Source organism: Falco biarmicus, chromosome 6 (assembly GCF_023638135.1).
Source record: "Falco biarmicus isolate bFalBia1 chromosome 6, bFalBia1.pri, whole genome shotgun sequence".
NCBI lineage: Eukaryota > Metazoa > Chordata > Aves > Falconiformes > Falconidae > Falco > Falco biarmicus.
In genome coordinates, this window is record NC_079293.1 from 76,718,248 (window position 1) to 76,745,105 (window position 26,858).

General features: G+C 38.6%; 1 protein-coding gene across 6 annotated transcripts in view; it reads right to left on the minus strand.

Annotated features, from left to right (window-relative positions):
- Positions 1–26,858, minus strand: part of SUPT3H (SPT3 homolog, SAGA and STAGA complex component) — a 277,886-nt gene that overhangs the window by 116,895 nt on the left and 134,133 nt on the right. For all 6 annotated transcript variants that reach the window (XM_056343021.1, XM_056343018.1, XM_056343020.1 and 3 more), the window contains one exon: positions 18,675–18,759. In XM_056343021.1, coding sequence (XP_056198996.1) covers positions 18,675–18,759 — 85 coding nt within the window. The remainder of the gene's footprint in view (positions 1–18,674; positions 18,760–26,858) is intronic.

Below are 26,858 nucleotides of genomic sequence, written 5' to 3' on the forward strand. Positions count from 1 at the left end.
AGTATGTCTTGTGGGAAACTCCCAAAACATGCAGCATAAAAACGTCTTGAATTCAGACAGCTTTATGCTGACTGCCCGCCTCTAGCAAATACTAAATACAGTAGTGATATCATCTTAATTATTAACTCCTTTGGTTAAACGGTACAACTTTCCAGCTGCTAGATCTCTGGGCTATTCCTGCAGTCCTATCCCATACTGGATTTTCTCAGTCTACATCAATTCCATCAGGAAGATGCTGCTGCAATGACTGAAGCAAGTATGCCTGTCTTGCCAACAACAAATGAATTTTCATTGCCTGGATGCTGGCTAACAGGGAGGAATAAAACAACAAGCTTCTTAAATTCAGTCTTCGATCACGAGTAATAGTAACACTGGTTCAGAGAAGAGGTAACCAGCTAATAAGCTAAGGCATCACAGTTAAGTGGTAAAAGCATTCCTTGTGTATTACAACACTAAATCCACTTGCTGAACATCATTATCTCAATATTTCAGTCAAGTATTATATACTTGGAAAGGCAAAAGCCCCCAAATGCCCAGACAACCCCAGTGATTCTTGCAGAAGGACACCCTCTAGTTCTTTGCTCTAACAACTTGAGCCAAGGAAGGAAAAAAAAAAAATTTCCTTTAACCTCTCCAGCGACACATTTCGGGAAGAGATTATAATCTGTCCAGTGCAAAGATTTAGCCCATATCCACAAACATCTCACTTCCTCAAGTGGAACATGGAGGGAATTTAAGCACCTATACACATGCCCACTCCTGTCAACCAAGATGTAAAGTATCTCATTCCAAATACATTGCAACAGCCCATCCACCAAATATGTGTTGTAACCATCAGCCCAGGCTCGCAATGCAAAAAACCCCAACCAAACAAAAGAGGAATCTCAAATCACAGGAGAAGCTTCTAACACAAACATATTTTCAAATAATAACCATGGATGTAAGAAATTGTATCATCCATTAGGGAACTAATCTTCCCAGAAAGGGTCCTGACATGGCTGTAAGAACAGATGTGTTCAGGGTTCCTGCAAAAAGGCATGGATACCTACAACAAAGTTGCTATAATTTTCTTGGAAGCATGCAACTGCTAATCTACAGTCAGCAGGACAGACAGATGCGCAGTCCAGTGCTCCTGAGTTAACTCAAGCCCACCTTAGGGCTTCGCATCCCTTCACATCACCTGGCTGAGAACTCACCGAACTTAACTAGTAACAACTAATAAACACTAATTACAGTATTTCCTGCATCTGAGAACGGCAGCAGCTCTTGCATAAGAACACAGTCATGTCTCCCATACTTCTATTACTGAAGCATTTGGAAGTTTAATAAAAATTTAGATTTGAAATGGGTTGTGACAGGTTAAGATTAACATCCTCCTACTGCAATTGCTTAGAAGTAGGGAACTGGCAAGACACAGGCTATTTTTCAACCAGACAGGCATGTTTCTACTGACAGTGACAGAAACATTTCCACAAAATAGCCTCCTGCTGTCTCCAACACTAATGAAACGCACTGCATACAGCGGCGTCACGGCACTACATTTCCCTTAGAATATGAAATGTAAACTCTGAGTTAACCATCCTCCAGAACTGCACCGTATCCATAACTTTTGTACAACATTAAGTCTCTGTCAGATTAACTGCTGAAGGGCCTAACTGCTGATAAAAAAAAAACACCCCACCCCCCAAAATTTATGTGATAAAGGATTTGATACAGAAATCCAAGTAGACATACCTCTTACCCATCTTGGATATTGCAGGGCAAAAAGGTCTGCAGGAGCTGTAGTTAGCAGGTAAGACTAAAGTAACAAATCTATGAACAAGGAATATCCAATTCCTGCTCCCCAAAACAGGTGTGTATACAATTTCATAACCGCAAGTATATAAATTATACATATAAAATGCATAACGGTAAGATGCAAACTTTTCATTACCATGATTTTGAGCAGCTGTTTCAATCACACATAGTCCTGCAAGACAAGAGTCTTAAGTAGCTTAGACAGCTTAGTTATATTAGACCATAGTTATACCAAAACATCACAAGGGCCTAGAGTCATTTGAAGGCCTTCACTTGAAATTCTAGTATCTTCCAAGATATTAAACAAAAGTTCCTTTTTTCATTTATTATTTTTGTTATATAATTATTCAGTTGTTTATTATTTATACTGTAGTAGCACAAAACAATATGCTACTGATACCGGGTGGGTTACAGGATTGCAGCGTTGGCCATCACAGAGTCACATAAAAAAAGGACATTGTCACACAAAGCTTGCGGTCCAGGATGATGGATCGCAAGTGACAGACATACACACACACACACAAACATAGCCTCAGAAATTCAACTGCCATGGATGGTTTTGCACATATTAGAACAGATGGGAAGTTCAGCAAGAATTTGGAAGAAGCCAATATTTGCTTTTTGAATTGAAGAAAGTCCCTTTTCTTCATAACAATGGATAGGGAAAAAAACCCACCTTTACAATGCTGACTTTATTCTAAGGGAGATTTACATAATTTTCTGATGAAGGTCACCAACCCATGATAACAGAATATAGCAGAGCATTCTGACAGACTTCAAACATGCAAATATGTCGTATTGATACAAACAAGTCCACTGATTTTTTTGGAAAAGAACGAACATTCATTGTTCCCCTCAGATTTAAATTGCTCAGGTTGAGTTTTCTCTGTAGACCTTTTCAAAACTGTCCTAAATATGAAACTACAGAGAATAAACAGAGCAGGAAGAAAGCTCTCCTTAAACAAGGAAATATTCTTCTTTACCTATAAGCAATATCAGAGGATTGCATATGATAATATAGAAAATTCTAGCACTAGATCAGACTACCAATAGATACATCTAACATTGAATCATATAATCTGTTCAGACGAGGCTTTGCTGCATTTGGTATTGTATTACAATAATGTAACAGAATTAAACCCGCAAAAGGTTTAAAATAACTTTTTTGTAAATAATGTTCACCCCTAATATGAATTAATCACCATTAAAAAAGAATAAACACGAAGCAGTCAAGCTTTTACGAGACCCTGCAGCTATAGCTGAAGCAAAAGATTTATAAAACTTAAGTTCGATTTTGAACTACAAATGATCACTATTAAGTATTGTTTTGAATTAAATGCACATGTGAAATATATGAATAATTTAATTATGAGCACTGGTCAGTACCTTGAAATGAAATATTTTTCCATCGGTATAATCATATTACTTGAACCAATTTTGTATCCAGGTACTGAGCAATATCTCGTAAGTCTATGGTTAAGATCATAGACAGAAATAATGACATTGAAAGATGTATTCAGCGGTCTTATATTATGGCACTCACTCAGCATATGGGACACACTGTTTCAAATTTATGTTCTTCCAGCAAGCAGAGACTTGAACACCGGTCTTTCCAACACTGCTGTCCTATCGACTGGACTATCAGCTAGATAAGGGTCCTCTTCATCTCAGTAGACCATTACAATTTTTTAAAAAAGCTTTTAGTTTTGTTCTGATGAAATAGTAAGGCAAATGTCAAAAGCTCTGAATTTTTCAGGAAACACAATTCTTGTTTTCCATCCAGACACAGTAATTATAGACACCTCTGAGCAGGACATGAACCCTGTATACTTGAGCAAGAGCCTGAATTTTAGCCTTGCACTGTTGACTGAGTTCAAAATCAGGCATCATTTGAATCAACTCTAACAGCACTGTAAATGCCACCGCCTCCTATTGTAACTGCTCCCATACACAGAGATTTGAAGGAGTTTCAAATGTATGGATAAATATTGGAAAAGAACCAAAACGAGCACAAAGGAAATTCAAGTCCTAAAAGCTATAATGAAGCAATCTGAAAGGCTTGCTTTAAACCTGTTCAAGGAAGGAAATTCACAGTTAAGACTGAAAATCCTGGCTGGAACTCCAGCCTTCAAATACATATACAGCTTTGCAGAAACAAAAAAGAGTACGCAAACCATACAAATCAAGACCACAGTGTCAGACTGGATTTCCAGTTTTAACTATGATTTGTGACATATTAGAGAACACTTTATTTCATTCTGTTTCCATAAAGTTGTAGCTTTCAGATGGACAGGCCAAGAATAGTCAGACTAGCTAAGGGTTTATTATAGAAGCAAAATCACTAACTTACTTGAGGGAGTGAATATATTTCTTGCTACAGGTCCATTAGGAAGAAATAGAAAAAAAAAAAAAGGGAAAAGAAAAAAAAAAAAGAAGCAATACTTCCAGAAGTCATAACAGTAGATTTTAACAGCACCGCCTTCCCCAGCATAAACTTCTTTGTAGTACTAGTACTTTCCACAGCAATACTAATCATGATATTCCGTGCAAGTATTTCAAAGCAATTGCTGGTAGCTTACATCAAACGTTGATTGGGCAGTTATCTGTAACTCTTCAAAAAATGGGACCTGATTCAATGAATAAGTGTGTATGTATGCATATATACACATACATATCTAGTTATATATTGAAGAGCTTCCCTGAACAAAGTCAAAAATTGGTTCAGGAGCAGAGATATGGCTCAGATGACCTCTTGAGGCTCTTTCCAGCATAGTTCTACAAGGTTCAGGATTGAAATTCCAGAGCAATCAGGGTAAAAATGTGTCATTAACCAAAAGGAAATGCTCAATTTATGACTGACGTGCCACAAACTCAGCATGTAGAGGGGCCGAGGATCAGCCTGGGTAGTGCAGACAAGGAATAGGCACACTGAGTCCTAACACAGGTGTCAAAACCATTATACAATTTTAGGCAAATCACTGAGCTCACTTTTCACATGTGAAGAGGAATGACAGTGAAATTCAGGGCAAGCATGAGCATTAGTTATTATGGCAAAGTGCTTTGAAGACAACAGGTGCCAAGCAGAAAACCTGAGTGTAAGTGGGATGACTAATAAAAATTGTTAGCTACAAGGAGCAAGAATCAAAGGTGAAAGGGGGGTACCACAGAAATCCAAGACATCTGGGGAGGAGAATTGGTGTAATAAAATGAAAACAAACCAAAACCGTGTTATTTGGCAATCCCACATGCAAACCACTTGAACTCTACACTTCTGGAGCTTATGTCATCATTGAGCCACCACCTTTCCACTCTGAGAAAGCTGCAGTTTAGAGAACTATTATTTTAAAGCACACTATAAAGCTGTAATGGAGCAACTATTCAAGAAAAAAACCATACTAGATTAAGTCACTAATCAGGACACTGGTAGAGTCATCTTTCCCCAGAAATGAATACACCTCCTCCAGCATTTAGAAGAGGCAATGCAGAAAATCACAAATAGCTTCTCAGGGTTTCAAGAACCTCTGGTACATTTGGAGAATGCAAGCATATTGTGTATGAAACAAAGAAATGATACACACACTTTTAAAATATCATATCAGCCCTCCCTCCATAAATCCCGTAAACCCTCTCATTAATGGTTATGGTATGATTAATGTTTGTACTGTGCCATTTTAATTAGTTAAACAATTCAGAGTTCTACCTTAAAAAGCAGCTTTGTGAAACTGCAGTAGTTGCAGAATATTTTACTCCTGGGCTTGATAAAACACTAAACCAGAAACTGCTTTAAAATAACTGCCTACCACAGCACTTTTAAGCCAACTTTTGCACCTGGTGCCGAGAGAAAAAGCCAAGTGAACTTTCACTCACTTGTTGCATGTCAGCTTCAATGTGATGTCTTTCTTCTGTTGTGTTTGGGTTTCTAACTGGAAGAGACAAGTAAGCTAAACTAGCAGCCAATCAATCCCTAAATTCTAAGAATGCAATAAAATTTGATACCAATAAATCTTTTCTTTTAACAGCCAGAAGAGATTAACAAAGTTATTTGAAATTTTATCCTCTTCTGTTCTTTCAATAGGATGATTACCTGACAATCCTGTTGAATCAAACAGCAAAATTAAAAGAGACACAATTAAGCTTGTATATACATAGGAACAGGATATGCATTTATGCATATCCCTAGTAGGTCCTCCATTATTTATTAGCCTTGATGTATTTTTCTTCCTCTTACAATAAAAGTTATTACACCTTTGGATTGTCAAATAAAAATCCAATTGGCTGAGACATAGGCCATCAATATAAAATAGCTTTGCACGGCTTCCCTCTCAACTACAACCAGTCAACTTATTTCAGCTCTGCCATTCGGTTCATGACATGGGGAAAATCCAGTTAGTCGTCTTTGTACTTTAATTTGTCATCAGGAATGTGATGCTATTTTCCCCCCTAATTTGGAATGGAGATGGCACAATGTAAGACAAAAATGGTGAACAAACATATTCAAGAATTAGAGACTATAAAAGATGTAGTTACTGAGTATTGTGAGACTGGTTGCTAGGAAAAGTATCTTGTGAGTATATTGCCGTTGATATACTAGCATCAGGCTGGTCTTCACCATACAAGTGCTCACTGGCATCAGGCTGTATTTCACCATACAAGCGCTCATTATTTATGTATCTATGCATATATGCCTGCATGCACATGATGATGCAAAGATACAAACATTCAGACGTCCATGTGTATGGTGATTTCCACAGAAGAAACATTTGTCGCAAGACTTGCTATTTTACCATTAATTCTTCACTGAAATGTAGAATCTGTCTCTCCCTTTCTTCATAGACCTGTGGTCTCCTTCACAGTGACACCAGTAGCCACGTTCCACCTGTTCCATCATTACCCACCTACTTTCTCTGGCCTCATCTGAGACTCGATTTGGGAGCAGCACATCTGCTGACTCTCACTGCATTTGCTACTTCTTGATGGCTTCTCTGTCATCAGCACTTATGTCCTGTAAAGATACTTCCAAAACTCATTCTCGAGACCAGACCTGTAAGCTCCAATGCACCAGGCATAGCTTCTCTTTCAAGATCCTCTGCCTCTTATTTCTTATTAACTACTCCTATCCCCTTGCTATTGACCATTTTGAGAGAGCGCCACGAGATCCTCTTCCAAACTCCTTCCATTGCAAGTTTGTTTTCATCTTTCTTTATTTCACTTCTTTAAACAACTCTTTGCAGCATCTCAGGCTTCCTACTCCTTATTTGCAACCTGGGTTCCCCCTTTTAGCTCCATATTTTTTCTACTACAAGAAAGAATGCATCCCCATGAAGTTGCACCTAGTTTTTGTTCCTGACCACCTTCTCTTGTCATAAATATCACTGGCAGCCTTCCCAACTCTGACCCACCTCAGTAGATGCATCATACCCTGCTTATTTAGTTTCCTATTTTTCTTTGCTCTTGGTGCACGGATGTCCTCAGTCTATACTCTCTTTTAAAGGAACCATATCTCAACCCAGCCTGTCTCTCCAAATCTTTTCCCATTTCTTTCTCTCTCTTCATCTGTAAAAAACATAGAACATGCAGTTTTCAGCTAATGCACATACTTCACCTCTTCTGTCTTGGATCAGCTCCAACCTGACTTTTCTTAAATTCCCTAGCTTAAAACTGTTCATATATGGGACACTATGTGCCTCTTCCTGGCCAGAAATCTGGGCCTCTAGTATGTCTTTATTTTTTCCGACTTTTCTGCTGCTTTTGACAATGTTATCTCCTTTTGCCATCATGGAAGTTCTAATTACCTTTTTTTTTTTTTTTTTTGAGGCTTTTGTCATGAGGGAGTTCTCTTTCAGGTGGGATATATTATACATATAAACACAGATGTCTGCACCTAAGCTGGTCATACAAGGCATCATTTATATAGTCACTACACAGAAATCACCTTTCTGGCTCCAAAGTCACCTGAACCTGAAAATAAATGCCTGAAAGAAGTCAAAGAAATGACATCCTACAAGTAACATTTCTCTCTATTGTCTCTGATTATTTCTCCAATAAGCACACCATGACTGGTTCACAGGAATACAACCTACGGATAGGCAATAACATACTATAGCATATAATATGCCATGTGCACCGAGAAGTAAAATGCAGTTACCCAAGAGAAAACAAAATGGGTGGACTTGGTAGATTGTATGTGGCAATTTAAAGGAAAAGTGCATGAAAACAGAGTTACCGGAGTTTGGGAATATTTATGTAAATCATAGATACAACTATGGCATGGAGTCCACTGTACTTAAAAAGCTGTGTTGAAAATAATTCCCTGAATCAGACTGACTGTAATGCCTACACTTTTTTTGAAAGCATCACCTCTTTATCAATTGGTACAGAGCTCCTCACATGTTTCCCTAAATTTATTTCCTTTATGCCCTCCTCTGACCAAGCTACTACCTCCATCACCTCATGCAGAAAAGTCTTGGACCAGCCACAACCACTCTCTTAAACACTAGTTATCTTAACAGCACAATAATCTACAAAATTTGTAGGTGACAGGATCTTGAAGAAAGGAGACATGTCTGGAGGGAAAGCTTCAGCCTAGAACAGTGGAATTAAACTTTGACATCTGGCTAATACAGTTTACCAAAGTTTATGGGAAAAGAATGTTCTTACAGTCGTATTCTGACTTGTTCAAAAATTGGGTAAGAACCATGGGCTTCCTTCAGAAGAGACCATCACCCAGGTGGGTATTCGGTGAATTGTCATTGATGCTTTGTTTTCCAAGAAGGCAAGGTAGTTAGGAGTATAGGAAATGTAAAACCTGTATGACTTAGTTTAAAAAAGCAGCTTATCAGTGCAGCTACAGGTAAAGTAACAAAATTAAAAAGGGAAGAATGATCAAATCAAGGCCAATTTAATATGCATTTTCTCTGCCTGAATATTTTTGACTTTTCTATGGAACCCATCTCTAAAACACAAAATTGCATTGATACTTATAGACACAGCAACACAAAATTCTTACTATATTATCTCAAATGATGGAAGTTCTCCTGTTAACATACAACAAAATATATAAGAATTTGAGAGTAAATTTTACTCTGTCAGTTGTCATCTTTGTCAGGAATGGGTTACAGTCCATACTTGGATTACTCCATTTATTTGCAAGTATGAGATAAAAGATTGTTTGTTCTAGTTTTTGTGTATTTTCTGTCCGCTCAAGGACTGTGCTGCCATCAACAATCCTATCAGGTAGAACTCATGGCTTGGAGATAAAAGAATACAGAAATAAAAAGCACATCTCCCACAATTAAATAAATACTGATCTAAGGGCTTATCACTGTTTTTGTTGGCTACTGACACTTTCAGACACAAAAGAGCTGTATTTCCCAAAACTAAAGCACTTGGATTTTAAGAAAACAAATTTTGCAGTGCTTCAAGAAGTAAAAAAGCTTTTACCACGTTTTCCAGTAGTGGTCTACTATTTGTATCTCCGAAGTAAAATTTTTTTAAATGATGGTAACACTTTGCCTTCAGTTACTGTTTTCTTGTGCAGAACAGAAGTGGAAGATGTTGACAAAGGTGGAGAAATTCTGTATTGACAGTTATCTATTAATAACAAAGTGCAATATTAGAAATCCAAGACCTCTGAACACTAGGTGTCAGTGTAAGAAATGGAAAAATATCAAAAACCTGTTGTTTCCAATCAGGTGGATTAGTTAAGAAACCAGAACCAGCTGTGACCACATTTCCTTGTAACTGCGTAACACTGTTAACAAGCCAATAGTCTTAAAAAAAGTTATTCTGAAACTATCAGGTTTGCTTGAAATCAGATAAGGTGATTTAAAAACTACAATGAATTTGCTCTGTTAAACACTCTGAGATGACCTTTAAGGTTTACGAGTTACATTTAACGACCATGCAGTATTTTACACTACTCTTTCTTTTTTTCGCCACAGACACCCATAAATCAGTCTGTGTCCTTCACAACTTGAAGTTTACAGTTTTGAGTGAATCAATGAAAAGTGAAATATCAAAAAAAAAAAAAAATACAGCTAGCGCCAAAAGTCAGAGGTGAGATGTTTCTCACTTCACTTAAGTCCAGATTTTAAACAGCTGGCCATAATGTTACCTAACTACTTCAGGACATGATGAGTCACATCCTAGAAGTGCCCATTTATCTCCCCTGACACAAAAGATGATCTGGCATCATCATCTCAGGTATCGAAAAATACAGCGTTTGCCTTTTATGTCTGTTGAGGCAAATCTACTCAGGATGTCAGAAGAAAAGCAGAAGGAACGTTAACTGTCAGCACCTGGTGGAGAGTAACATATCTGGACAACTATTTGAAACTAAGCAAGTCAGATGATAAAAATAATTAAAATCCCATTGTCTACTGGATTCTGGAGCTGATTTCAAAAATACACAGATGCTTTAGAAAGTTGACTTGAGGTCAGTCTTCTTCATCAAATATCCATGTGTTGCACACTATTGGTACATTACAGGTCCTTTTCACCGAGTTTACTAATTGCTGCCAGAATTGGACTACTAGACAAGATGAGTCTCTGTGTGCAGATAGGGACCTTAACACAGCTTCATATACTTATAATATTAAATTTATATCATACAAATTAATTAAAGCATGAAACTCTCAGTATTAGTCTCCCACACAGCTTCATATACTTATAATATTAAATTTATATCATACAAATCAATTAAAGTATGAAACTCTCAGTATTAGTCTTCCATTTGACTTCTGAAGCTTGGGATGTAATTACAACTTTTCCCAAATGGAAAGATTGCTCCTTCATTTCAGCCCAGCTAAATGACTTCAGACATTTTTTAGGCTATGTCAAAAATACTCTTGGCTAAAGCCTGTTCAGTCATAAACACTTTCAATAAAGGAGCTTACAGAGTAAAGCCATTGATAAAATATTGATTTACCAGAGCGTATCATATTGTGCAATAAAAATCTAATGATAACTTCTTAAAGTTTTCATTTGCTCTTTTCTAAAGAGCTAGTCACCTAGAATTTTGTAGAGCTACAGCAAAATAATGACAACAATATAAGCAGCCAGCACACCCCAGACACTATGTATCTGCACGCAGAATGCCTCAGCTCATCTGTGATTTCAATAGCTATTAAACTATGCTCTACTCCTAACAGTATACATTAAAAAATTATTACATAGAGGATGCATTTGTATTTTGGAAACTCAGGCTGGGATCAGCTTATGAGTTGATTCAGAAAAGCCAAGGTAATTGAATACATACATATTTAAGAATGCCATAGATTCCAAGCCCCCATGAGTGAGGTTTCATACATAATTAATTTATCTTGCTCAAGAGCCTGAACGGGAATCTGATGTTTGAAGGGTGGAAAAAACCAGACTTGTACATACAGACACATATATACACACACATGTGCAACACTCATGAAGCTATGTTGTTAGGAAAGGCCCAAAGACTGATACAGGAAAATCAGGAAATACTGGGATTGTAGCTGCCTGCACTACCTTCATTCTTTATACTTTATATGCTCTACAAGACAATCTTTAACCATTGATCACATTGTTTTTTCCATTCAAGTTACTCAATGGTTTGGATATTTTTTTTCTTCACTATTGAACATGTTGCTACAATTATGTGGGCATAATAATTCATTTCCTTCTGTTCAGTTGTTGGGGTTTTTTTAGGTTCTTAATAACAGTGTCTCAGTCTTTCCACTTTTTAAGATCAGTGAAGTCCATCACCACTGGATGCTGAGCAGCATTTCTGCATGACCAGGCAAAAAGCAGCAGCTCTGTCTCATAGCATGTGTTAACTCCGCAGAAAGATCCATGGGAAAGAAAACATCTCAGAAAGTCAGTCAGTCATCAAGGCTCTCATCTTAACAGAAAGCACAGAGAGTGGCCGGAATCCCTAACTGGGACTTTTGAACTTTATCCTGAAGTATATTCTGTGCTTTAGGATAAATACATATGAATACGGTGAACAAGCAGCAGTTAACATTAGGAGCAGAAAACTCAGGACATCACTTTTCATATAAATTACCAACGAAGAAAAGGCAAGACGTCACCAAAAGCCATAAAACAGACTTCATTGTTTTCAATTTAATTTTTCCATAAAATGCCTCCTTAAAAGAAGTTTTATAATACCCTAGTATATTAAAGACAAAATGCTGTCTATTTGCTCAAGTAATCAAAAGTCAAGTGATTGCCAAGAAACAGCAGAAAGGAAAAAAATATATTTGGTTTTTAACAAGAAATTGATAAAACATTGTCTTGTGTCTGATGTTGGCCTTTCTAAACCAGAGCTGTCTTCACCCATGAATGACAGACACACTGTCTCTGAGCTCCTTTGATACTCAAGTTATAACATCTGAACTCTATAGAATGGCAGTGAATGCGCTGAGTCTATTCAGGCTTTTTCACTGTATAGAAAAACAATATACCAGAATGACAAAACCTTCTCTATAGTATTATGTAAATTGAACAAAAAGTTTTCTGAAAAGCAGCCCATCCTTTTACAGTCAACACAGGTATCTTTAAAAAAAAATTGCAAAATCAATTTTGAGAACAGCAACTGCAGAAATTGGTGTCAAAGATGCTATTTTCATTCAAAAAAAAGAAAACAAAAAAAAAAACCCTAAAACACTTTCCTCCCAATGCAATAACATAATCTAAATATAGACCCCATTTAAATGACAGAGGGAACAATTAACAAGTACTTGCTAGAGATTAAAGTCCCTTCTCTTCTTTTCCATCACACATGGGAAATACTAATAAATGCACATTGCTGGTACCCAGGGAATTTTTTGTAATAAAGACTTATCTTCCAGTTTGATTTCTTCCAGGGCAGGTGTGCCATGTGTTTCCTGCAAATGCATGTATGTTGCTTAATTTACTCCACAGTAGGAACAGAATGAATAGTGGAAGGATTTTTCCCAGATGGTTTTTGTGAACTCCTTTATCCCATTCGTGTAAACACACAGCGTGTTCCGGTTTGCTGAGCTGTATATACACCCTGTGACTTAGTACAAAGTCTGAATGTTTAGTTAGCCAGAAGATTGTTTCCATCCTGTGATTCATTAGGTCCCTATGGTACACTCTACTTCCTTTATTTTGTACAATCACAAATTATATTAGTTTGTCTTATTTTGATAACCCCTCTAATTAATGTCCTGCACAGGAAACTTTATTACTGTTTTAAAACAGACTCATAAAACAAGGGCTTTTCCCATTACTAGGGTGGCATAAGTGACAGTTGCATATAACTGTGGAATGCAGAGTGAACAGTGCTTCACACTGTTTTTATCAGTGGGTAATTTCTGTTAATGAACGAGCTGGTTTCAATTCTTTCTTTTTTTTAAAAGGAATGTCAAAAATTCTACAACTATGCATATAAAGGTCACAAGTCGAACAGTTCAAAAACGCAGTAAACAGACCTGGAACTGTATGATTTCAGAAAGCATAGAGGTTACATACATTAAAATAACTCATCCAGTTTGTGAATAAATAATGAGTGTGATTTGGTTTTAAAAAATCAAAACCTGTAGGAGCAGCCTGTAAAGATCCAAGAAAGCTCTATCCTTGTTTCTGTTTAAATACTCCCCTCTCCCATTGCTACAGCCTTTTCCTCTGGATGGGCAAGTGAAGGTGAGTTTTCCCTCCTCCTTCTCCTTTGATTTTAAACTGCAATCAAATGGTTAACAGCTGGAGGAATAAAGCTGGGAAGCGCAAAAAGCACACCACGCTCATCCAGAAAATGTACAGCCCTTTGAAAACATAAAATTCACACTGATCATGATTAAGTACTTAGCACTTCGTATCAGCACCCTACCCTCATGCTAGTCTTTGTGTTTTCACCATTCCTCTTCCTAGATGTGGCAAATGACCACCCAATCTTTAAGTTCCTACTATAAAAAGCAATCTACTCCACAAGATGGATTTACTATGGACTTACTCAGGACTTGACATACAGCTCAATCTCTGCATCTCACTGTAAGAGTCCTACCTATGAATCAGAGCCACAATTTAAAATAATCTGCGTATTCTAATATAGATTATTCTCACCTGCCGACCTGTGTTCTGTGCTTCAGTTGAGAACAAAGGGCTGACTCTGAATTAACTATATTGCCTGTGTAAGAGAGAATTAATTTCCAATAGTAATAAACCAGAAAACATTAAAATTATCTATGTGTGTGTGCAAAGCGTTCATATATGCATATATGTAATGCTAGACCCAAATCATGCATCTACAAAGGAACCAAGAGTGGAATGTTAACAAGTATTAGGCAGCAGCACAAGTTGTGTGAAATCAAATTCTTCCATAGGAAGATAAAAGTAAGTAATCAAAAAAATCCCAACAGATATCATGTACAACATGATTTTTGGCACATGAAGTTCCTTTAAGTTGACACCACTGCATTCTAAAGAAGCCAGCCACGAGGGTTTGGCTTAAATCATTTGACATCAATTGAAGAGATCAGAGTCCATCTTCCAGCGGACACACATTAGCTGACAGGGAGTAAACCACAACTCTGTTAACATGAATTCTATCACTTGTGACAGTCTCAGTGATGATTTATCACACTTTACAAAGCATTCCAGTGGATAAAACATGTAAAGGCTGCAGTCCAAGGCTGCTGTGCTGTGCCCTTCCCTCTGAGCAGCCAGTGTCTCACGACGGGCAAGGTCACCTACCAGCAGGCGGGACTGTGGGGCTCTGCTGTTTATCTGCACATCTATTTTGGGTGTGCCTACGTGTAATTTTGCCTATTCCCTTGCTGAACTCTGTGCGACTGCTATAAGTCGTTCACTTTGTGAAAAGACATCTGATCTCTTCCCAGAAGCCGTCTGATATCTCAGAAACAAAACGTAAAGGACTGAAGTTCAAACCTAGTGCTAAGCTGAAGCAGTGAATGCTGTGACGGCAGGTGTCTGGGGCCATATTCAGCACGCCTAGAGAATAAACTCCTGGTAGCTCATTGTAATAACAGCAGTTGATACATTCTCAGCACAAGAAGGTAACTCCTTAACACCCTTTTTGATTTAAATAAGTCGTACGTCGTGATCTTATTGTCCATTAGCCTTTAAACATGACAGCTGAAGCAAGAACATGGAGCTACGGCCCTATCAAGAGAAGATATTATGTAATCTCTAGTTTTTAATATTAGTCTAATACTACTACATTTTCCAATGATCCAGCCCAGCATGACAAAAATTCGGGACAGAGATGGTGAAGGTGAAGAGATTCTTTTCCTCTGCTTTAAGTATTACATGAAACAATTTCCAGATGCTTCTACATCCCTGTATGTGCAAGACTTCAGCTATTCTGATGCCAAACCCCTCAATGGTATTTTAAAAACCAAGAAAAATTCCGTTTCTCTTAGTTACAGACTTTTTTTGACAAAGTCCTAAATAGTATCAATTTTTCCTAAAGCAGGATCTTTGAGTCCTCTTTCTAAGGGTCCGAATAGATATTAACAGATTATTATAAAATCTGTATAAAAAAAAGATTATTATAAAAGACGATGCTTCAAAAGCTTATCGCACATGCAAATTGTATTGGATATGATGAAAGAACGAACTAAAAGAGGCCTCGTTCCACTTCAAATGGTAATTAATTCAAAAGCTTGTCCCCTTCTGATTAACATCTTTTTGAATTCCCTGTTGAACCTTTTTTAATAGGCACAATTCTCCTTTTAACAGACATCTACTACTTGTGCTTACCCATAAAGGGCAACATAGCATGGATTGAAACCTCTAGTCTTAGCATGCATGAATAAATACAGGTTTAGGGGTAAGGTTAAGGCATCTATAAATACATATAGATCAGTTACTGAACAAACATTATCAGTCAGCAATGAAACTAATTTCAAATTAAAACTTAAATTCATTGTGCTCTTCAAATACATTATGCTGGAACAAAAAATGTACAGAACTTTCTCATTCTAGGATGAGGGGTTTTTTTGGTTTTATACTGCTTAATATGCAAAACCCTATTTATTCTAATCACAATAGATGCAAAAAATTTTCACTCATGCAGGCACTCTGACAAATTGAATAGAATTTACCCCAGAACTTTTACGCCTATCTCCTAGATATTTAAAGCCCAGCCAGCTGTCAAAGGATCCTTTCCTTAGTCAACTGAGAAAATAAATTCCTCAAGAAATTCATCTCATCTCACTTGGAAACTAATTTTAGGATGATGTGAATCATCCTCCGGAGATGCTCATTTCCTTCTACACATTGGTATATACTTTTAGAAGAAATTAACTTAATGTAAAGCAATGTACATATAGTTCAACATACACAAAAAAATCCATCATAAAATATGATGCAGATTTTAAAAGGTCTTCTTTCAAGAATTTGACTTGTTAGTGCAGTCATCTGCTATAGCAGTCAGACCTCATGAAGTAGATAGTGGTTTGAAGCACTGGCTGTATAAGTCTGTTCAAACCAGACCCTGATTTAATAGAGTTCAGGTCAATTTTGAAAATAGGAAGCTGGAACTATAAACCTGTGAGATATCAAAAGTCAACCAAAGGTAATCATGCTGGCAACTTTTTAATTCAGAAACTCAAACCTGGGCTTAATCAACAAGTACAAGCTCTTCTTACAAATGTCTGTTATGAAAGATGTATGCAATGTGCCAGCTTTATTGCAGGCATAAAGTAATTTCTACAGTTTAGCCTTATATATCTATTTATGGATGGCAATATGGACGTGAATTTTGAGAAGAAATCATTAAATCACATAACGAGAACCGTGTAGTCCATCAACATGAGTAATGTGACAAAATCCAGGTAGTACACAATAAATTTACATCTGCCCTCAGCTTCAATTATAAAAATAGCTTTTTTCTAGGACTGGATATATACCCTGATGAACACCTACATCTAAAGTGAAAATTTAATATAACTATGAGCAACAGCTCAATAAGGATGTGCAGTTATTAAGGATGACAGATGTGCAAAAATCCCTATCAGAAATCAGGAGCACATAAAAAGCTCCTGATTTAAGAGTTCCGGCATGTGAATGTCAGAGGTCAAAGCAATGAGCTATTAAAGATACTTTCACTTCCTCAGAAATAAAGTGCCGTCCTGGGCTCGGAGGGGAAAGGTTAGAAAAGCTGTTTATCTGCCTCTCCGTTCCCATTCTTCCTTCTGTCAGGAAATCATACATGCTTTTACACCCCACGCAGGGTTAACCCTGGGTCATGGTCATTCCCCAAGTAAGTGCCCAGCTTTGATTTAAGTGCAAAGACCACATGGCTGCAGGTCGCATTTTCTCAAAACGCACATACTGATGTAAAGCTCCACTCAGCTGAGCCTTGGCAGGACGTAGCAGCACAGACTCTTCACCACATTACTGTTAAAGGAAAAGCGAAGCCGCAGACATCAGTTTGCATAAATTAAGGGGGTCACTAATAAAAAGAAAATGTTATTTTGTAGTAGTTTGAATAAGAATTACAAATATATGCCTGGAGCAGTGTGTTTAACCAGTGGGAAACCCGTGGAGAGAGAAGAGATGTTGTCCCCTCCCCAGGAGCCACAGGGCACATTTGGGACAGACCAAGAGGAGCACAACAAGCAAAAAAGCCACAGCACAAAGATGCCAGGAGACTGCAGAGACACACCACCACGCTTCAGAGGTACGAGCAGAAAGAAACTGCCCAGAGCTGGAAGTGACCCCAAAGCATTTGCTGTGATGCAGGAAGCCACCAAACAGCTGCTGGATTGAGTGCACAGCTGAAGGAAAGCACCTGTTTGCAGGCAAACAGTGGGTAGGGGGACACTGATTTATATTATATTTTTATAAAGCATATAATGTATATAAAATACAAATATTACATGTATAAATATATATACACACTATATATATATACACACACACATACACACACATATACATTTATAATATGCGGTCTACCTATTTTTGAATTTTCTCCATTTACAAAAGTTTTTAATTCTAGTTAATGTAGTAACAGAACCTAGCTCAAAACTTAAACCCCCTTCTGATTGCTGAAAGGGCTCATTATGGAGAAAAGATCTAGGAACCTGCAGCTCAACACTCTAGCTGATTCAGGGACTCATCATGCACAAATATTACTTATAATGTATATTAGCATTTTTCTTCTATATAATGTCCATACCCATATGTGTTGGCAATTTCATTTGAAGAATTACTATAACATGAAAAGAACATGTGTTATCCTTCCCAAGCTATGGGTGACACATAACAGTATGCCCTTCTGTACAACATGTCAGACGGCAGATTCATGCCATGGTGTAAAACAGCATTATTCACTTCTGAAGAGGTGTTGTTGAATTTTAATTAAAAACTACGGAGAAGTTCAAATTTAGAGCCGCTTCTGACCAATGAGATTCCAAACAGCTTCATTTACATAACACTTTCATTGGCTTTCACTAAGGAAAAACACTCAATATTTCTGCATTATTTTTGACAGAAATTAAAACATCAAATAGTATGAATATTAGAACACAAATATTAAGCAAATAATGCATTAAGCACAAATACTAGAACATCAAAAAATTGGCAATGAAGTTTTCAGATGACTAGTCAGGTTTTTTTTCTTTTAAACAACTTGAAGTCATTAACAAAAAAATACATCAGCTTTATTCCCAAGGCTAGGTGGGGTTGCAGGTATCACAGAAATACAGTGTATAACCATTAGCAAAGTGCACACTCTCTATCTGCAAACCTAACCTACAATTACAAAAATGCAAATCTACAGATTACTGGCACCAGAAATTACCCTTATTTTCTGTTTCACTTGTTTCTAAAACCAGAACAATCTGTACTTAGTCAATTGATCATACAAATGTCATCTTTCAAAGTGAAGACTATTTTATCAGTTATGTTCTTACCAAATTTATCAGCTGGGTGTGGACGACGTCTTCCACCAGTATTGCAGTCTCATGGAGTGGCCTGCGAGCATCCCCTAAGGAAAACCTGAAAGAAAGAGGTTTATTGCAAGGTTGTGAAAATAAGTTAAAAAGAAACAATGAAGGTGGTCTCTAGAAAAATAAAAAGAAAAAAATAATAATAACAACAAGCTTATATACACCTGTATGTACAGAAATGGATTACTCAGTACGGTGCAAGGAATACAAACCACAGTAATCTGATTAAAGGAACAAAAGAGCTGCCAGAATGTATACTAAAGCACATGGTTAGAAAAACTGAAGAAACAGACGACAATCCAGTTTGCAGGAACTTTTGAACAAACAGTAAGCAAATGTGTAACGTGCACTACTAGGAGTAATTCTGTATTTGTAGCCCCCTTCGCTTACAAAATTACCAGATAACTATTTCAAAAGGTAGAATGCTGACAGGTATTTTATCCCAAATCTAAACACTAGTGTTAAGATATGGAAGGAACTACTATGAATTAAAGGTAAACATTTTTATACATGATAATATGAGGCTTTTAAAGTCTACACTGCACAATTAAATTACATTAGATCATAAAGAGATGGTATTGTTCATATAGCATAGTAAACAAAAGGCAAAATCACACCCAACGGACATCATGAAATGAGAAATCATGATGATGGGCTTTTTGCAAGGTTTTATCTTCTCTAAGAAATACCAGAAGTTGCTCTCTACACCTACTATAACTGCTAGTCACTCAACTACAGCTGGGATTGCTCCTTTGATCTGGGATGGGCATCACCAGCCTATTAAAGGATACTGTAGGTGCTGTAGAAAATCTGAATGCTAGACCTTCACTTTGTAGCACCTCTGACCCATTGAAGAGCCTGAGCATTTCCCACATAATGTCCCAAAAGCTCTATAAAACTGTTCATCTGAAATTAGGATGGTGGGCTTCAGCTTCAGAACCAGGCAGAGTACATGGGCAATTAATTTGATACATCTAAGCCAGGGGTCCTCAAACTACAGCCCGCGGGCCGGATACAGCCCCCCAGGGTCCTCAATCTGGCCCCCGGTATTTACAGACACACACACACACACACACACACCCCCCACCGGGGGTTGCGGGGGGAATCAAGCAGCCGCAGATGACTGCCTGCCACTTCATCTGCGTGCCGGCCCCCTGTTTAAAAAGCTTGAGGACCCCTGGTCTAAGACATCAAAGTAGGGTTGACAAGTAGTACTTGTTGGTAGCCGCACTCTTTCACAGAGGCTGTTGAAGACCTAGCAAAGACCTTTTAGTGTCCAGAATCATAGAATGGTTTGGGTTGGAAGGGACCTTAAAGACCATCCAGTTCCCACACACCCCCCCACGGGCAGGGACCCCTCCCCCCAGCCCAGGCTGCCCCCAGCCCTGTCCAGCCTGGCCTTGAGCCCTGCCAGGGATGGGGCACCCACAGCTGCTCTGGGCAGCCTGGGCCAGCGCCTCGCCGCCCTCACAGGGAAGAATTTCTCTAGTCTGAATCAACACTCATCTAGTTGAATACCCATACCCCTACCACAACAGGCCTTACTAAAAGGTTTGTCTTTATCTTTCTTATAAGCCCCCTGTACGTATCGAAATGCTGCAATAAGGTCTCCCCGGAGCCTTCTCTTCTCCAGGCTGAACAACTCCAGCTCACTCAGCCTGTCTTCATAGGAGAGGTGCTCCAGCTCTCTAGTCATCTTTGTGACCCTCCTCTGGACTTGCTCCAACAGGTCCATGCCCTTCTGATGTTGGGGACCCCAGAACTAATGCAGTGCTGCAGCAGTGGATCTCATGAGAGTGGAATAGAGGGGAAGAGCCCCCTCCCTCAACCTGCTGGCCCACACTGCTGGTGATGCAGCCCAGGATTCAGTCAGCTTTCCGAGCTGCAAGCACACATTGCTGGCTCACGTCCAGTTTTTCATCCACCAGTACCTCCAAAACCTTCTCAACGGGGCTGCTCTCAATCCTTCCAGTGCCCCAGCCTGTGCTGATGCCAGGGGTTGCCCCAAGCCAGGTGCAGGACCCTGCACATGGCCTCGTTGAACCTCATGAGGTTCACACAGGCCCACTTCTCGAGGTTGTCTAGGTCCCTACAGGTGGCATCCTGTCCCTCAGGTGTGTCAACAAACAATTGTAGGTTGCAACCAAACTCCACCCCTAATCAGCGCAGCTCAGTGAGTCTAGAGAGCTTAAGCCCTCCCTATGCCCTACCTTCATCTTGGTAGTTGAACTGCAGTCTACAGAAACTAAAAGGTCTCTCCATGTGGCTTCCCTTCATCACACAAAGTGCAAAAAGATGCTGTCTGCTTTAGCTGACTACTCTCTGTTTTTTGCTTCTGAAACCTACATTTTCAGTTCAACCTCACACAGCAGAAACGTGGTATTCAAGGCTTCTGGCTATGATTCCTGTATATATATGTGTGTATGTGTATATATATATATATACATATATACACACACACATACACCTCTGTGCTACACACAACTTTGAAACAATGTCTTCATGTATCAGCCATACAACCTATTCAAGAAAGATGCTATAAATAAGTAACACTGGTTTTGCCTATTTACTCAGTCAATTGTGTAAGTGACAGAGGATTCAAGAACATCAAAATCCTTCCCTTTCTCTTATCTAAGATCTTTCACTTATATATAAAAGACAGGCACCTTTTTTTCCACGTTACAATGATCAGGAGCAAGAACTGGCTCAAGCATTCTCACAGTATATGTAAAACGTTGTCCTGCTTCTTATGTATGAAGGGCCAGAGAAACATTACTGTGATGGGATAAAGAAGTGCTAAGAGAGCTCTAGAATAATGGGTTAGTCCTCTTGCCACATCAGTTACTTCACATACCCATAGCTCTCCCTCTCTGACAGCAAACCCCCATGGTTTCCCAAGACAATGTCAAACGAAAGTCAGCCAGAGTAACTGGTAACTTCAAGAAATTTTCTCAACTGACTTCCCACATCACGTACACGCAGTGCAAGGCTCATGAAGAGCTATGCTCTACAGTTGCTTGGACATCTGCAGCATCACAGGTTTTATGAAAGTTGAATCTCTCAACCCTAGTATCTGCTATTTGCACTCCAGCATCCCGAAACAGCCACAATATTTTTGAAATAAAATTATCCATCAATGGAAGTCTCAATAAATCAAAGGCATTAAAGAAATCAAAGTCATTAACCATTCTAAAGGATTACCGACTGCTCTACTTTCAGTCCCGCTATATCTGACTTCAGGCTATATTATTTTTAAAACTTAAAAGCTGTTCATTTTAAAACGGTCTCAATGGGGCCCAATGTGCACTGAAAATACCTTAGCTTTACATGGATATCAATATAAAAAACATGCCATTCCAGTCTTCCATCACTATAGTGAAAGACAACTTGCTATGCTTTCCAGAATTTCCTCGAGGCGTTTCTAAAAAAATGTTCTCTCCCCTCCTAAAGCTGAATTTTTAAAAAAGAAAACTTGTACAGTAAAATATATTCATTGTAAATTAAACAGTACAGGCCAAAAATAACACTACTGATTCTTATAAAAATAGTGAAGTTTTATTTATAAGCCAGATTCAAATCACCATAGGTGACTGAATATATCAGTTACTTCTTTACAGAAGCATTCTTATATCCTGCAATAAAACAAATCAGTATTTTATCTATAAACAACTGAAGAGTTATATAGTAGGGTTTATTTCTTTTATCTAATAATGAAATTATATCCAGTATTCTTCAAACAGCATTTGAAATTCTAACGATATTAAATTTCAGCTTGCTGCAAGTAAGAGCACAAGAAGAACTACTCAGGCAACATCTGAGCATAACCCACTGTACTACACTAGTCATAGCATAAGGAAATTACACTCATATTTGTTCCCTATCATTTGTTTCTCTTGTTGAGACTATCAGCATCTTAAAGAGATGGTCATGGGTTATAATGTGCTGTACAACACCACTAAAATGAGCACAACAATTTTTTTCTCTATTATGCAGGACTGCACATGTACATGAACTATAATGTCAGACACTTCCTCGCACTATAAGCGCAGCAAACAATGCAGATACTATTAAATATTTTACAAACTGCAAGTACCTGGATATTGTATAAGAAATACATATGAAAATGGTACTATTTATTATCATATTACACTGGAATGTAAAATAATATTAAGACCATCACAGATTCAAAAGTGCTCCTATAGGATAAAACTTAAATGTTTCTTTTTTGTATATAAGTTAAGGTAACTATATAAATTAACAGGAAAATGTACTTTTTTCCCCTAATCACACAAGGTATAAAAAAACAAACAGAATTTAGTTATTACAACCATAATATAATGCATTGTCCCTTCTTACATACTGGCCTTTTAATATTTAATTTTTTTTCTTTTTTTTCTAAGACTGAAAATGGAAAATAAAACAGCTACGCAAGAGTGTAGGAAATGCCTGTTTGCCAGTATAACCATCTTGGAACATAAATTTCATTTCTTCACAGTTTTACTAAGCATTCCACGTATACAAATGAAAGGTTTTTGGTTTTCTTTTCCAAAGACAAAGTGCAAGAACTAATGCTGCCTCTGCACTGAGATGCTCTCCCTGTCTGTGTTTAGAAGCCTCTCTCACAACTATCTCATAACTCACAAGTAACTAACAGGCAACATTAGTTCCCTAAACGGCACAAGAAGCAGAAGAGATGCCACCGAGATAAAGCACGTTCATCTGAGAAGAAACAGTTACCAAATCTTTTTGGTTCATTCTAATGCAAAGGGATATGTCAGAGTTGATGCTGAAACATGGACAGATGCAAAGTCAGCTGCACTGCTTGATTACATAGAAAATCAAGCTCCAGATCCACCTACTTTCCTCCTCCCTCCCTCATACTCTTTCTACCTTCAAAAGCTCTTTCTATCTCAGTTTGCCTTCACCATTTTCCCACGTAACTTCTGCCAGCTGCTTTCCCACACACAGAAAACTAGATACTGGCATGGTGGTTTCAGCAAAAAGTAAAAACCACCACACCTACCCACAGCCGCTTCCTTTCGCTGTGTGATGGACACGGTATTTTTCAGACACCCAAAAAAAAGTAAAGCTTCAATACCTGTTAATTGTATTCATATAACATTTGATATGCTCCTTGATTATTATAATAGTAACATGCTTTTAGAATAACATACTTTAAGATACTAACCACAATGTTTTTTCAACCCCTTCTGCTACCAGTGGTAATAATTACAAATGCACAAGCAGTTAAAGTAATAAACTCTTCATTTTTTTTTTTCTTCACTTCTGCCATTGTACTTCTCTGTAGCAGAATAAACACTAAACTAAGAGTCAGGGGGCTCAAATTTTTGCCAAGTAGCAGAATACGAGGTAGGTTAAGAACCAAAAGAAAACTGTAAAAAGTCAAAGGAAACCAACATTTGGTGCCCTTGCTTCTGGGAACTGAAACTGAACTTGGTACTTTAATATAACTTACGAATTTCATTTCACGTCTGCTTTGCTTTTAACTGTTCATTAGAGTCTTTTTAAAGAACCTTCCATTCACTAGAAGTATAAATAAGTCTTCCTACACAACATATAAAAATTCTGTTCAAAATAGGAAAGCTGTTTCCCCACAGGCAAATACTGAAGAGGCAATGTATCAAAACATTGTATTAGTAGCGCATCAAACCAGTAAAACAGGATGGAAGACTGTCCCGATAATAGAAGCGTCTACCCGTTGGTCATGCCATACAATAACAAAGCCTTCTCGGAAGATCCAATTTCAAAGGTTTGTCTGTTTTAAGGAAACATTTTTACAACAGGGTGATCAACTTACCCAGATTTTCACAGGAGGATTAAAATAGTAGCATGGCGAAAGAAAAGACTGCTGCAGCTCTTTTATTGTTTACTTTTAGCTTCTATTTCTAATGTATTTAAGTTCCTGTAATGATGTTTCCAGGCTCATCAAAAGGGTAAATGTCCAAGCCACTAAATGCCTACATGAAGTATCATGGCATACTATGTGTAAACACAACGCGCATACTTGGCACGTGCTAAGGCACGACAGCTACTCATGGTGCAGGGACCTACACTGGTAAGAACCTCAAAATCTTCGGCAGTTACAGAAACAAAGCACTTTGTTTGCTACATTTCTTGGGGTTTTAAATGCCTGAGAAAGGTATTGGGCCAGGCACAGTGCAGGCTTGCTTCAAAAAGCCTGATGCAGAGCTCTCCAGGTGGCCAGACCACCAGGAGAGTAGGCTGCGGAGACAGAAAGCTGCTGCAGTCTCCCATCCTCCACTGCCTTGCAAAGCTGTCCTGGCCAGAAAGGAACTATAACCAGGGTGGCTGGGAGTGCACTAAGCTAGAATAAATAGTTTCCCTTACTGGGGCTTCTATTGAGTTCATACCATAACAAAGCTGCCCCAACTCATGTAGAATTTACCACTTAGGCTAGATTCATCACATTTATTCAAAGAAAAGTATAAAAGCGGTGAGATAGACTGGTAGGAAATACTTTTTTTTCCCTCCCTCTTTTCTAGAAATCCCTGTTTTCCTCTTCTGGTTCTGCATGCAAGGATTTGCAGCAACAGATATGGGACCTCCAGGCTTGAGAGGTTTTTACACATCTGAAGGTCTCATACCGAGCAAGCAGATACTTACTCTGTCCTCAGCACAGAGGCATTTATTTGCTCCTGCCTGCAACTGGACTGGGACCGTGGGTCACAGGGGTCCACATGCCGCAGTGCCAGCAGCAGGAGAGATCTGAATGGGTGCACATGGTGTGGGGGGGAGTGTAGCCCACGAGTACAGGAGTTTTGGGATCCATGTATCAAAGCAGCCGTGAATCCGGGCTGGATACTGGAGAGACCAGACAGTCTGTGACTTGGCTACTGGAGGGACCAGGAGGCCCACACCAGCTGCTGGGGAGACCATGGGACCTGGGGCTAGTTCAAGAGACCTGCTCGCAGGTATCTCTGCATGTGAGGATTGAGGCTTTCCACTAGTGAATGACCGAGCTTGAGGCTACCAGATTCCATGGCTCCTAACTTAGGACATTAAGTGTCAGACTCAGACTAGGTGTATCTGCGAAGGAGAGTATTTGCACATGGAGAAAAAACACACAAAAATATACTGAGAAGATTCAAAAGAATCTTAATTCTTTATATTCCTTTATATTTCCTTATGAGAAGGGGCTGAGGGAACTGGGGTTCTTTAGTCTGGAGAGGGGATGGCTCACCGGGGACCTTATCGCTCTCTACAGCTGCCTGAGAGGAGGCTGTGGGTAGGTGGGGGGTTGGTCTCTTCTCCAGCATAGCAAGTGACAGGACAAGAGGAAAGGTCCTCAAATTGCACCAGGGGAGGTTTAGAGCACTGGAAGAGGCTGCCCAGGGAGGTGGTGGGACCACCATCCCTGGAGGTATTTAAAGAACAGATAGATGCGGTGCTTAGGGACACGGTTTAGTGGTGGACTTGGTAGTGCTGGGTTAAGGGTTGGACTTGAGCTTAAAGGTCTTTTCCAACTTAAATGATTCTGTGACTCTAAGAAATCAAAGGAGCTTGGAAGGTGTTCAGCCAACACATGATGGGAACCTAGAGACCAGACTTAACTCACATGCAGACAGCTACCTGCTGACATTCGAACCTGCGTGTCTGTATCAGCAAGCTGATTCCCACCCTGCATTTTTATCTTAACCATATTCTGCTTGGTTGGTCAGATATAAGTGCTCACTGCATACACAACCAGCTAATTCACTGTTACAAATCTAAAACCAGGCAAGGATCCCATAAAAATCACAGAGGACAAATCAACTACTAGATATATTTGGACTGGATAATATCTGGGCTCACATCTCCTCAGTACTGTAAGAATACACAGTAAATTTCTTTTCTGTCAGCTGTTTGGCAGGAATGCATTTGGAATACACATTATATTAATTCCCAGAGATGTTTCCATACTATATGGAAGTGTCTTCCTAATTAAATGAATTATAAGAGACGTGACAGCCAGGTGTTGACAAAGAAAATCAGTTTTACAATACCAAGCAGAACATCTAGAAATGTTCCAGCAATTCAAATACTAGAAGGACAAGCATTGCAAATCACTACCAAAAAAAACCAAACAAAAACCAAAAACCAAAAAACAACCCCCCCAAAACCCCCAAA